Source organism: Hippopotamus amphibius, chromosome 16 (genome assembly GCF_030028045.1).
Source record: "Hippopotamus amphibius kiboko isolate mHipAmp2 chromosome 16, mHipAmp2.hap2, whole genome shotgun sequence".
In the NCBI taxonomy this organism is placed as follows: Eukaryota; Metazoa; Chordata; class Mammalia; order Artiodactyla; family Hippopotamidae; genus Hippopotamus; species Hippopotamus amphibius.
In genome coordinates this window covers 2,641,197-2,654,710 of record NC_080201.1, presented here as the reverse complement: position 1 = coordinate 2,654,710, position 13,514 = coordinate 2,641,197, and the positions used below count along the sequence as shown (strand labels likewise).

At 52.7% G+C, this 13,514-nt stretch overlaps 1 protein-coding gene across 1 annotated transcript; it reads left to right on the top strand.

The window, feature by feature from the left end:
* Positions 1 to 8,643: 8,643 nt before the first annotated feature.
* On the top strand, positions 8,644 to 9,681 carry FOXL1 (forkhead box L1). Its single transcript, XM_057713183.1, has one exon. It carries the CDS (start codon positions 8,644 to 8,646, stop codon positions 9,679 to 9,681), a length of 1,038 nt encoding a protein of 345 aa, XP_057569166.1.
* The last annotated feature ends 3,833 nt before the right edge of the window (positions 9,682 to 13,514 follow it).

Genomic DNA, 13,514 nt, shown 5'->3' with positions numbered 1-13,514 from the left:
TGTTGTCGCTGGCGGATAAAGTCAAGTATCTGATACTTTTTATTTACAAAGTGCGATGGTGTTGTATAGTAGATGCCTCCCCCAGCAATCCTAAAAAAAAAAACAAAAAACAAAAAAAAAACACTAAAAATTTAACTTGACCTGTGTTTGTCTTATGTGGTCTTAATTGTTGTACTTGCCTTAAAATAAACCCATGTTGTTTTTCTTCCCAAAGTCCGGACAGTGTGTTTGTATTCTCCAATTTTTAAGAACGAGGTGTGTTCACAAATCCACCTGTTTTGATTATTTTTGTTACACAGGTGGGTAAATGTGTAGACATCTACAGATGATTACAGAAGACTGGAGGAACTCCCCTGTTGTCCTGCTAGTGTCAGAAAAGGCTTTTGGTTAATTCAGAATCTCACGCTGACCGAGGCAACCGAGAAACAGTCCTGGTTGGATGTGGCTGCCAGAAGGGCTGTGAGCCGTAATGACATTTGCAGTAATGCATTTTGTTAAACGCAGAAAAACATGCCAATAGTCAAAACCAACGGTGCCATTCCATCCCAATGTCCAGCCATCTCCAATTTAGGAGGTGAGGGAGGGGACGATAAACATTTCCCATTAGCTAACAACAAACCAGGGGGAGTCCTGCTTTTCCTCAATTTCCTAAAATGCGGGCTTCCTTCCCCAATTTAATCATTCTCCAGAAAAGAAACTGAACCAGGATGGCCAAGATCCAAAGGGGATTGATTCTGTACCATTTAATGACCATTCCTGGCGGTGGCCAGATGAGAGATGAATTTTAGACCTCTTTACCTCTGGATTTGATTTCTAAATCTTTACCCCATGGCAGTGAAAAATTTTAAAGCTTTGTAGCACTTCAAAAATAATTTACAATGCTTTTAGAATTTTAAATTTGTCAACTTTCCAGGACTTTAGATAACAGATTATTTTTCTTTTCAGTTTTGATTACCTCATCCTTAAAATTTTAAATAGCAACACAGCCTTTGTGAGGTGTTGACTAGGGGGGCGGGATGGCTTTTTTGTCTGTTTCACTGGCCAAAACACACAACTCCCCTCCTGGTCTCTGTGTGTGACTTTGGGGTCCAGAGCTCAAAATTAGGAATTAGTTTCTCACCCCAGCAGGTGAGCTGTACCTTGCCTAGAGTGCAGCTCCTGTGAACTTACTTCAGGAGATGATGATTTTTCTAAAGGTGATCCTGCTGGATTCAGTGGCTTTGAACGTGACCTGGGCATTATGTTACTTTTAACATGGCATTTTGTCTCCCTGTTATGCTGAAATAGAATTGGGGGAGGTTTGAGCATAATAATTTTCCCCACATGCGCAATACAGATTCTTTCAACCTGTGGTCCCAGAGGTGGCACCTGCTTAAGACGTAAAGGCCGTGTTTTATTGCTTTTCATGACTGAAGGAGTGGTGAGCCCGGGTGCTTGATGCCCGGTAGAGTGGGATGGACCAGAGACAGAGGCAGAGGGAGAGACCCCTGAGACCATTCTCTGAGCTGCAGGATGAGGCTGCAGGTCGCTCCTTGCCGACTTAAGAGCACTGGGGTTTCACTCTGCTCCCCTCGAGGAGCGTGTTCTAGCTGGCTTTCTCCTTGCCCAGACGCTTCAAAGAGCCCTCCCCGAAAGCCTGCCCTCACCTTAAGATCTGGAACTGAGAGTGGTCTCAGAGACACAGGGCAAACAGAGGAGAGAGAAATGTAACCAAGGATTCAGAGACCTGATCTGCCCTTGACTCGGTGCTGGGGTCTCCTACCTTTGGGAAAGCCTCTTAATAAGTCCCCGCTGTGCGTGGGCCGCGCACCTGAGCTCAAGAAGCTCAAGAAGGCCGTGGAGGCCACCGCGGCGAGGGGCCCTTCCATTCCCCTGGGAACGTGGCACCTGGGGGCTGTGTTGGGGGCGTTATCCAGGCCTCTGGAGGCAGCAGAGCGGAGGCGAGTCAGGCCCTGGGGCGCGGCGGCGAGAGATCAGCCGCGTGCGGGGCCCTGCGCTCGGAGCCCTGCGCTCGGAGCCAGGCTCAGCCCCAGCCTTCAGCAGCCCACGCAGGCCTCGGGGCTCGGGGCTCAGCTGCCTGGGGCGTCCGCTGCGCCGCGGAGTGGGAAGGGCAGGCCGCCAAGGCTGAGCCCGGAGCCCGAGAGCGCCGACAGCTGCCGCGCTGGTCTTCGCGCCACCCCGCGCGTCTGCCTCCCCGGGGCGCAAAAACTGCGCAGCGCGCGGGGCCCGCGACGTCTCGGCTCCACGTATCCCTCCGCTCGCCGCCTCTTCTTCCGCCGCTCTCCTTGGGAGGCCCAGGTCCTTTCTGGAAAAGGGGAAAGGAGGTCGGGGCTGAAAGGGCCGGGATGCTGGTCTCTTGCTTGCCGGGACTCCTTGCTAGGGCGGCTCTGTGGTCCACCCAACGCAGTTTGCGCGAAGCCGCGTCTGATACCATGTTCCTTCCTGATCCAGTGAGATACAGCCGGGCAGGTCTCAGAGACACTGCAGATAAAATGGAAGCGACCCGAACACCGCGACAGAGACCGCTTCCCATAGAGAGAACCCTGCGTCCCCGACTGGCCTTGACTGGCTGGACTGTGTCTGTAACCGGGGTACAGTTTTGACAGATAAAGGCCTCCAGAGAGATGCAGTGGCCTTCGAGCGTCCTGCACGTTGCTCTCAGCCCTGGAGAGGCTGCAACTGGAGTAGCTTCTGCTTCTTGTAAGACTCAGAGAGGCACCCGAGCTCATTGCTTTCAGGAAGAGAGGCTGAAAGCTGGGCCTCTCCCACGGCCAGTCTTGGGTCTGTGGCCCCGCGGCTATCAGTGTTCTGGTTCAAGTGGCTTTTCCCCAAGGATGCCCACGTCGGTGGCAACATGCATCCTCGAGTTGCTGGAGCAATGGGTTAGGGGTTAGAGGACCACATCTCGCTGTGTGAACAAATTCCTCCCCTCCCTGGCCTCGGTCTTCTCATCTGTAAAATGAGCAGGTGAGTGCAAGGACATTTCGGGCAGCCGGGCGTGTTTTTTCCTGTATCCCCGGCTCCTGCCATGGGCCCTCACTTATCCCCGTTCCCCTTCTCCGCTCGCAAGAAGTGAATATCAGAAGTTAGAGGGAGAAGAAAATGCCTGGTCCTGGGTACCTGCAGCATTTGGCTCATAATCCTTTCCTGGTCCATCTCCTCCCCTTTACACCAAGACGGCCCCCGGGGGTTGGGGTCCCCTCTGAGTCTGGGAGAGGCTTGTGAGCTTCTCTCAAAGCACAGAGCAGAGCTCCCAGGTCCCCGGTGGCTGAGTGCTCACCTTCTCCATCCTCATCCCCAGCCCAAATCCAAACAACTGGACAGGGTGTTGGGCCAGGTTGGCCACTGGGAATCTATTGATAACCATAAATCTGAGGTGGGTGGAGAAAGACACGGAGAAAAGACACCCGTGATGAATGGGCAGAACGCACTGGGGTCGGGGAGCCTGTACCGGGTGCCTCAGGGGATGTGGACCATATGCTCCTGCCACTCAGGGTGTGGTGGGAGTGGATACGTAGAGAGTAAAGATGCCTTTAGATGCAGCCAGGCCAGGGATGGCTGGGGCTGGAGGGGTGGCAGCCTCCAGGTGAGCGGGACACACTGGTCAGAGCCACCCCAGTGGCTGCTGGCATCACATACTTGACATGCTTCCCCAAACTCTGAGAAGCATTCCCTGCCTGCCTCTCTCTTGCATGGCCTCAACTCACCAAAGCATTTGAAATGTTTGCTTTTTGACATAGGCATGTAAGGAAGGGGGCAGACAGTTTCGAGGAGCTGGGAAGGCTGGGCCGTGGCTGCTGCGCCTGGGAAGACGCCACCGCCTCCACATATGCAAGCCTTTCCCTCTCTGGCTTTTGCAACAGAAGCAGAGAGATGTCGCTTGTGTAGAGCTTGTTTCTTGAAGGTGTCTCTCTGGCGCTACAGTGTTGCCTGTGCCGCCTCTGGCTCTGCGGGGACTTTATCCTGGGGCTGTGAGAGCGGGAAGGCTGGAGTGGAGGAAGGGGTAGGTTGACAGCTTGATAAGCTTGCTGGCATCGATGGTCCCTTTAAGGGAATGGAGTTGGGGAGCACTGGGAGGGCTTTGTGCTCAGTCCAAAAGCCCACCCAGGCTGGGAGGTCACGGAGGCCAGAGAGGCCGCTCCCACCTCACGGAGGCTCAGTGGCCCTTGACCCTGGGCCTTACCTTTCCAGCAGCCCCCCTGGGCGCTCCCTCTGCCCTCTTGTTATTTTTCCAGATGGTCTTCCCAGCGGAGATTTCTCTCTGAGCGGAATCCACAGGCACCAGTCAGGCCCCACGCGCACACAGGCCAGCGGAGGGTGCGCGTGACCTGCCGCGTGCTACCTCAGGCTCTCCGAGCCCATTTCTCAACTGAAAAAAACATAGAATCATTGAATAGGGTTATCGTGAGCATTAATGAACCTGACCCTGTGGGGAAAGTGCTTCAATAACGTCCAGTCCTTACTAAGGACTGTTAGCTATTAGGATTTACCTGGATGACAGAAGAGAAAGGATTCTTTGCTCTCAAGTAGCTGCATATATCAGGCTAAACGCTGACATGCTTGGGCAGCGCGGTGCGGGGCCCTAACTGCCCCTGCTCTCTGGGCTTCAGTCAGCACCAGCTGGCTGGCCAGCCGTCACCTTTGTGGCGCCCTTCCCGGAGAGAAGCAGAAGACACTGCTCTCTGAGCCTTTCGAAGTGGGAGAGGAGGGCAGGGGAGGAGAGGGTCTCCCGGGTGTTGGCAGGACGTGAGGACTCTGGGTCTTCTACTTACAATGCCCCAAGTTCTGGGGAGGGCGCACATTTCTCCTCCCCAGACGGCCCCCTTCCCCTTTGATTCCTCCAGACACACCTCTCAGCTTCTGTGCGCACCTGAGAGGGTCGGACCTCAGAGAATCCACCTTCGGAGGAAACCATGTGGGTTCCAATCCCTGTTCTATTTACTGCCTCCACTGTTTTCCGGTGTTCTGTGCCCGGCCTCCATTTCATCATCTGTAAAATGGGCGAATCCATCCTCCCATCTTCCATAGTTGCTGCCAGGGTTCTCAAGAGAATTTCAACACACAGTAGCCATCATAATGCGATTGTTTTCCTGCCTTTGGAACACTTCCTCCTGGGAGACCTGAGGCGAGTTAACTTCCTGGCCTCAGTTGCCTGGTCTGCAGAATGAGCATGAAAAAAATGTATGTTTCTTAGGGTTACTGTGAGGATGGAGTGAAAATAGAAGGAGAGCACTTTGAACAGGGCCAGCGCATGGTAGTGTTCAAGACATAATTAGTTATTAATATCCTTATCATCATCCTCACCAACAGTTTTAGGTTGTCATTAAGGTGACCTCGCTTCTTTCCACTCACTCTTCTCAAACAGATGGTAGAACCGTTCATTCTTTATATACACACACACAGAGATACACACACACACATAATTTGTTGACTATCTTCACACTTAGAAAAGATCATCATTAACTTGAATGTCTGCTTTTTTATTTACCGGTGAAGCAGAAGAAAGGTAGATGGGGGCGGGGCACGGGAGGAGCTCCTGTCTTTCCTCCTGCGGCCTTTTATATGAGGCCTCTTTGGTCCAGGCTGGTGCCTGGCCTGCCCAAGGAGCAGACTTTCTGCCAGGGAGCTGGGAACGGTAATTTCTGCCCTCATCCCACACTCAACCCAGTTTGTTCTTGGGCCCTGCAGTTGGGAGTGCTGCGGTCCTTCCGGAAGCACGATTTCAGAGCTTCCCTGCAATCCGGGAGCCGGGCTCCCACTGACTGCAGAGATGAATGTGCTTTTCTGGGATCTGAAGGCTTATGAACCTGCAGGGAACTTTCGTCGTCTCCATCTGGCTCCCTGAGTCACCCAGCCTGCCCGGCAGTCTCCCAGGCTCAGCTGGTCCCCCACCGAGCCTCCAATCGGTCCTCACCCGACAGAGCTTCCGCACGAGGGCGCATCCACACTCGGACTCGGCGCTTGTGCCCTGCGCTCCCCGGAAATAAGCCCGGGCCCGGGGTTCCTTCCTGCAGCATCCCTTCCTAAGCTCAAGTTATACACTTCACCTGGGAGCCCAGGATTCGTACCCCCACCGGCGCCGGGTTGGGGCGCCCTGCCGGAGTTCTGTGGCTGGAACCTCCCAGAGAGGTTGCTAACTGCTGCGAGCACGTGGGGCGGGACGCGCCTCTCCAGACCGCGACTAGAACTGGGGCTGTTTTTTTCTTTACTATCGGTGCCCTGCCCACCAGCCGCTCGCGTCTCCGCCTGCGTCCCGCCCATACCCAAATTGGGCGGTGTTTATTATTGTACGAATTCAAGCTCGGATTTGCCTTAGAGTTTAGAAGGAGCACCGCGGCGGCACGCTTTTCCGGAAAGGCAGGGATGTGCGTGCTGGACTTTGGGTGCCCGGGACACTCCAGGAAGGGCTCCGGGTGCGGAGGTGGGGGGCCGCGCAGTAACACCGGTTTGTCTCTTGTTCAGGGTCTGTTAGAGCCGGCACCGAGGCTGGATCCAAACTTGAGCTTGCAGGGGGGCGCTCGGGTCTGGAGGGGTTGGGTGACTCCGGGGTTGCAAAAGTGCCAACCTTGAGGTTCTTTTTTCCATCCCAAGGTTGAAAGGGGTGCTCTGATGAAAGCCAGGGATACAGAGAGAAGACGGCGCCCTGTTCTCTCTTGGCTAGAGGGCCATCCTCAAGACCAAGGCTGGGACCAGAACAGGAGAGATACTGGGTTTAAATTAGAAATGCAGCTTTGGGGACGGAGGCCTGGATGTGTCCCAGGGCCTGACCTGGCGCTCCGTGCATGCACCCAAACCGGTTTTTCGACCCTGATTGCGACTTCCTTTTCGGTATTTCAAAGGTACCTGGTCCCCTGTGGTCTATTGGAACCCCCAAACACATGAGTTACTTTCTGGAGTCCCCATTTTAAGTGGGATTCTCCCTTCTTTTCCGTATCAGGGGTGACCTGAGCAATGGCAGCCGGTCCCCAGCATGGGGTCGCCTCTCTGAGACAGCCGCAGCAGCAGACAGCCCCCCTCATTAATGCACATTTAGTGCCTCTCTCCCCAATCACCGGGGAGCCTCGAGGGCCATGACTACCCCCACCTGCCATCTTCATCCCTCCCTCTTCTCTTTGGCATCCACAGGGTTTACTCAATGAAATGTTAATTCAGTTATCCCAAGCTTTTTCTTTCTTTCTTTTAAAATGTATTCAGCAAAGGTCGTAAACAGGAACTAGTCACCGTACGTGCCACCCCTCAAGGCAGCAGAGTAGGGGAGACACCTTCTAAATCAGCCTCATTCAGGGGTTTTGATCCAAACCGGGGCTCGGCTACATGTAAAATGAGACCGGGTGGGGAGTGCTTACACCCCAGGGTGAGTGGGTGGGGGGGGAGCGAGCAGGCTTCCCAAATGCTTAATGTAATCACGGGCCAGCTGCGTGCACTTGTAAAGTTGTTATAACCCCTCCTTGTTATAAACAGGAAAGCGCAGAATATAAAGCAAGAGACCCGCATTCACAAATACCAGCTCTCCCTCGCCAGCTGCCAAATTCCCCTTTTATGGTGTTCCTCCTTGCAATCTCAGACCCATCAGAAAGACCTTGGTCTCCTCGCCTCAACTCTCCAAAAGGGTTTATTTTGAAACTTCCCCCAACCAAACTGTGGACCTGGTACCGCATGCCCTCTCCAACTCACAGTGCCCTGTGCCACTGGCTTCTGGAGAAGCTGGAGTCCTGGAATCCTCTTCCCGCGGGGTCCTCAGAGAGCCCTGAGGTGAAAGCTTGCCCCTTTCAGGATACTAGGCCCCCAGGGGATACGCCCACGCCCCAAGCCCCAGTTTCTCCGGGGCATCCCAAGGATCTCTCCAAGGAGGGCTACATCCTCTTCTAATCAGACTCCCATCTATCTCCTCTCCCCCGCCAAAAAATCTAAGCGCTCTCAAAGACCTCAGAAAGCATTTTATGAGACTGTGTCATCGCTACATCTGCTAAGCCTGGGAGAGAAAACATCTTTTGTGGGAGGCCATGGGATTTCGGGGCTCCCCCAGGCTAGAGGTAAACTCACCCCTGCGCCCCTCCCACCTCCACCTCTCCTTCCTGGCCCGCAGACCCTGCTCTGAGCCACTGGGATCCACATCCTGCCTCACTGACTGTGTGTGCTTACAGCGTCAAGCGGTGGACGTGATATTTCAAACATCAGATCAGTGCGTTTATATATTGGGTGCCCGGAAATTTTTCCAAATAAACACAGCTTGATTCAACTTGGGTGGGCGGACTTATCAACAGACTAATTCTATAAACAAATGAAGGAATAACCCCGAAACCGATTGGCTGGTATCAAAAAGACACGTGGAGGGAAAAGCTTGGAGTTTTTCAGCAATGAAATTTTAATTAATGTGGGTGGGCTGAGAACACAGCGACTGTTTATCATAGACAATTTATTTTCCAGCGCTAAGTCAACATATAATAGCAAACTTACAACAATTATTTAACATTTTTAAAGCCATGAAGAAGGGACAGAGCGCTGAGCGGCCGGGGAGAGCGGCCGAGCGGGAGGTAGGCGCAGGGGACGCTCCCCGGGAGGGCCCTTGCGGCGCCGGGCGCAGTCCCTAAGCCGCCTGGGTCGCCTGCGTCGCCGAGAGCGCAGCGCGGGCTCCCGCTCGCCATGAGCCACCTCTTCAGTCCCCGGCTGCCTGCTCTGGCCGCCTCGCCCATGCTCTATCTGTACGGCCCGGAGAGGCCCGCGCTGCCTCTGGCCTTCGCCCCCGCAGCTGCCCTGGCGGCCTCGGGCCGGGTGGAGCCCCCCCAGAAGCCGCCCTACAGCTACATCGCGCTTATAGCCATGGCGATCCAGGATGCGCCTGAGCAGAGGGTCACCCTCAACGGCATCTACCAGTTCATCATGGACCGCTTTCCCTTCTACCACGACAATCGGCAGGGCTGGCAGAACAGCATCCGCCACAACCTCTCGCTCAACGACTGCTTCGTCAAGGTGCCCCGCGAGAAAGGGCGGCCGGGCAAGGGCAGCTACTGGACGCTGGACCCTCGCTGTCTGGATATGTTCGAGAATGGCAACTACCGGCGCCGGAAGAGGAAGCCCAAGCCGGGCCCCGGAGCCCCGGAGGCCAAGCGGGCCCGCGCGGAGATGCACGAGCGCGGCGCAGAGGCGCAGCCGGAGGTGGGGAGTGGGGGAGGATGCCCCCGCCCCGCGACCCCCATCCACGAGGGAGCACCCGCGCGCCCCTCGCCCCTCCGGGAGGGCTCCTCTCCGCCGGCGTCCCTCCGCTGGCCCAGGCCCGCGTCGCCCTCTGGGGACGCGGGAGACGCGCTCCAGGGCGCAGCGGCCGTGGCCTCCGGCCAGCCCGTGCGCACGGTGGATGGTGCGGGGTCCCCTCCGCGCCCCACCTCCCGCGGCTCTCCGAAGAGCTCAGACAAGTCCAAGAGCTTCAGCATAGACAGCATCCTGGCGGGCCGGCAGGGGCAAAAGCCGGCTGGAGGGGGCGAGTTCCCGGGGGGCGCCAAGCAGGGGCCCGGAGGCTGTCTGGGCGCCTCACTTCTGGCCACCTCTTCCGGCCTCCGTCCGCCTTTCAACGCTTCCCTGATGCTCGACCCGCACGTCCAGGGCGGCTTTTACCAGCTCGGGATCCCTTTCCTCTCCTATTTCCCTCTGCAGCTCCCCGACACGGTGCTTCATTTCCAGTAATGCAAAACAGTGGCGCGGTTCTTTCCCCTGCCCTGGTCTGAGCTTTCTGTGAGGACCGGGGCTCCCACCTCTGGAGAAAGAAGTCGCGTTTGGTTTGTTTTGTTTTGTTTTGTTTTGTTTTGTTTTGTTTTGTTAATGATTTCCTCTGCCGATGTATGGATCCTGGAAGGATTAGCAACCTCTGCGCACGGATGGGCACACACTGCGCTGCCTTCTGCAAGGCGGACCTCCCAGAACCTGGAGCCACTTTGGAGATTCAAAAGACGCTGCCCACGCTGGGACTTGGGCATCTCAGACCTCCTACTGGGGGAGCAGGGAAATTCCTTGACCTTAGGTCAGTCTGATGGCATAATCTTCCACTAGCTACCCAGACAGGTCCTGCCTGTCGAGGGGATGGGAGGGCCCAGACACCCCGAGGGCAGACAGATGGCCGCAGTGTGGTTCTTTCTATCTGAGAGCCATAGTCTGACCATCGCCAGCTCAGTTGTTGCTGTGGCCTGGGCCTTGGCTTTGAGCCCGTCCGAGAGATGGGTGTTCACAGCTAGGTTTGTCCCTGAAGTCCAGTTGTAGGGACACCGGGGGTGACCCCTGTTTTTCAGGTTCTTTGGCAGATCCTAGGGCTTGGTGACGACTTACAACCAATGTCCAGGTGGAAGCTGAGAAACCACACTTTTATTTTAAATGGAGAATTTTTCTCTTTTCCTTTCTAGATAGTAAAAGGAACATGCTATATTCTTTGGCTAAATGCTTGATTCTTTTTACTATGAGGATTGCCCTGTGAAAACGTCTGTATTAACAACTTCTAGTAAGAAAGTGCCCTCTCTGTAATTTAGCATTTTGTTGCATTATGATAGCTCGTTAATCAATACACATGTTCTCCAATGCATGTTACCAACCTCCTGTTACGCATGTTAGCCATCCTCCTGTCTCTTTGCCTTTTTGTTTAAGGAGTCAAAAGATTTCTGGGGACACCGGAAGTGTGTGAGGGGGAGGAAAGATGTCTGGATAGCAGAAGATTTTCCATTTCCATGTTTTTTTCGAGATCTAGGCTTAATTGTTGCTGCATTTTCCAGAATTGTGTATGAAGAGCTACTTTTAATCAAAAGTTGGGTGAAACAAACACAAGGAGAGCAAGTGGAGGGAGAAATGGGTCAGTGCCAGGAAGAGTAAGGGAGTCCACTGGTGTCTGTGCAGGCGGTTCTCTGGACCCCAAGGAACCGGGGGTTTGGTGGGAGGCTTCCCAGCCAGCTCCTCCCTCCAAGCCCCAACCAGGCAGGCCCAGAGCCTGCAGCTAAATAAACACCTTGTGGAGGTGACTGGAAGTCTGGTGTGAGGGGTGGGCGGGAAGGCAGGGGGCCAGACAAAGATCTGGTTATGAAAATTGAGATTTTCACAGCCTGGTTCAGCTTGGAACGTTTGAGAAATGCATCTAGCCTCTTATGGTATCTTTCTTTGGGTTGTTTTGGTGATTTCCTGAACCTCCAAGTTACTTTAATTTTATCTGATGTGGGAAAAGCACAATAATTCACGCGTTCTTAGAAGGAGGCAGAAACAGGTCTTTGACATAATTTTTAAAGCAGTTTCCAGGACTTATATTAAAATGAACGCAAACTTTACATCAAGAGAGCCTGTTGGTTAATATGTTGGAAAGGCTACTTCGGACAAGCAGAATAATTTAATTCGTAGGCACAGAGCTGACCTACTGAGAATTCATTCTGAAGGCCCTGCGCTACTGACGCACACAAACGTCCATGACTGACCGCATTCTGCGCAGGCTGATGGAAACACTTTGGCGGGCGAGCTTCGGGGTCCTTGATATGAAGAACCTTGATGAGGTCCCATTGTTGAGATCTAGGATCACTGTGCTTAACTTCAAATGTGGTGGGAGGGCCGTTGTTGGGTATTTTGTTATCCCGACGTTTCAGCCTCTGTGAATAAAGTTGTTTTTTCATTAAGCTCTCAGTGACTGGTTCAGTGAATTCCTGGGTGGGGGTGGGGGGTTGGTGGGGGAGGGATAAACACTGTAATACGAAAGGGGAGACGGGGATTATATCCGGCAGCCCCAGCAGTGTCTCCGGAGGCGCTGGCTTCTGAGGAAGGCTCAACACACAGGGACTGCAGTGTAGGAGCTGAAAACCCCAGGACCAGTGGGTGCTGCCTGAATGTCAGCAGTGAGATGAAGATTCTGCTGTGTAGCATACGTTTTTAGTGTTTTCTCTTTATGTCTGATTTGCTCTCTTGTGTGTTTTGTTAATTTATGATGGCTGTTGTCTGGAGAAGCAAATAATCTAATACTGTCATTTTTTTTAAAGATTTTTTTTGATGTGGACCATTTTAAAAGTCTTTATTGAATTTGTTGCGATACTGCTTCTTTTCTTTTTTTTAATGTTTTTTGGTTTTTTGACCGCAAGGCATGTGGGATCTTAGCTCCCTGACGAGGGATCAAACCTGCACCCCACGCCTTGGAAGGCGAAATCTTAACCACTGGACCGCCAGGGAAGTCCCAATATTGTCATTTTAAAAGGATGGTATTTTAGAGTTATAATTCCCAAAAGTATAGTACAAATATTATTTTTATGGCAAAGAAAAAAAAAAAGGCAGGAGTATGTATCAAGGAGGAACTCTGTTACCTAATCCCCACATTCATCTGGTTTAGGAAGGCAAAGAGAAACGGACAGTGGGGTCATTTTCTATGGATTCTATACAATTCCATGTGTACTCCTTTCTACCCAAGAGAAAGCGGGGTTTGGGGACTTGGCGATCCAAATGGCTGTTCTGATGTTCCAGTTTTAGTCATGTGCTCCAAAGTACGCATCGGTGAGGCCGAGAAAGCTTTCTACGCTTAATAAAAAAAAAAAAAAAGCCACCTAGATTTTGTGTAAACCAGAAGCATCATTCTCTTCTTTAACAATCTGAAGTATGCCTCTGTGTTCTCAGCTAAACAAAGGGAACGTGTTCTGTTTCTTGCAGATGATCTTTGGTTTAAGCCCTGATTACACACACACATCCCCTGCCACCCCCCCCCCCCCACTTATGAGTACACTGATCATAATAGGGGATGTGGCAGGTGTACGTACAGTGATACATAAGTGTGTGTGTGTATGTGTATACGTGTGTGTGTGTATACATGTGTGTGTGTGTATACATGTTCTGCACACACAAATGGTCAGAAACTCATCTTTTTGCATAGTTGGGGCAGATAGACTCAGATCAAGTGCTGAATTCTTTTAGATTAACCCAAGTATTGGTACTTTTGGAAAGATTTTGTTTTTCTATATGATTTGAACAAGGAATAATTTAGTTTTTTGCACTATTACAGTGAAACTAGCAAAGATTTTATAAAAGAATCTTGGGAGACATACCCACCTGAGACCTTTACTACCACAACTTTTGCAAGGGTGAGAGGACTTTGTCAAGGCCTTTTGCTTTGTCTGGTCTTGGGTATTTCCTGGCTCTTGTGGAAGTTGATGGCCTCCTGGGTCTCACATGCCCGCATGAGGTTTTCCAGAACCGGAGCAATAGGATGGGTTTGCATCCCTCTGGAAAGGAGCCCACCTGTGGTCTCTAGCAGTTCACAAAGAGCGGTCAGTGTCTATCCACGTGTGGGTTGATGAATTAGCCACACATGATGTTACTGTTTCAGCTGAAGGCCGGAGCCCATCTGCCCGGGCTGCACCCATGGCAGAGCCACAATTCTGTGTACTTCCCGTCTTCGTGGTGCTGAAGTCTTGCTTCCATGGAGCAGGGGTTTTTTCAAAGAGTCAAAAATACACATGATAATAAGCCAAGTTGATTTTTTAAAACTGAAGAGCATGAGTTCGTTGGAAAAGTAA

Bases quoted from the DNA above. Each gene is read 5' to 3' on its own strand.
- FOXL1 (XM_057713183.1), top strand. From the start codon at position 8,644: ATGAGCCACCTCTTCAGTCCCCGGCTGCCTGCTCTGGCCGCCTCGCCC.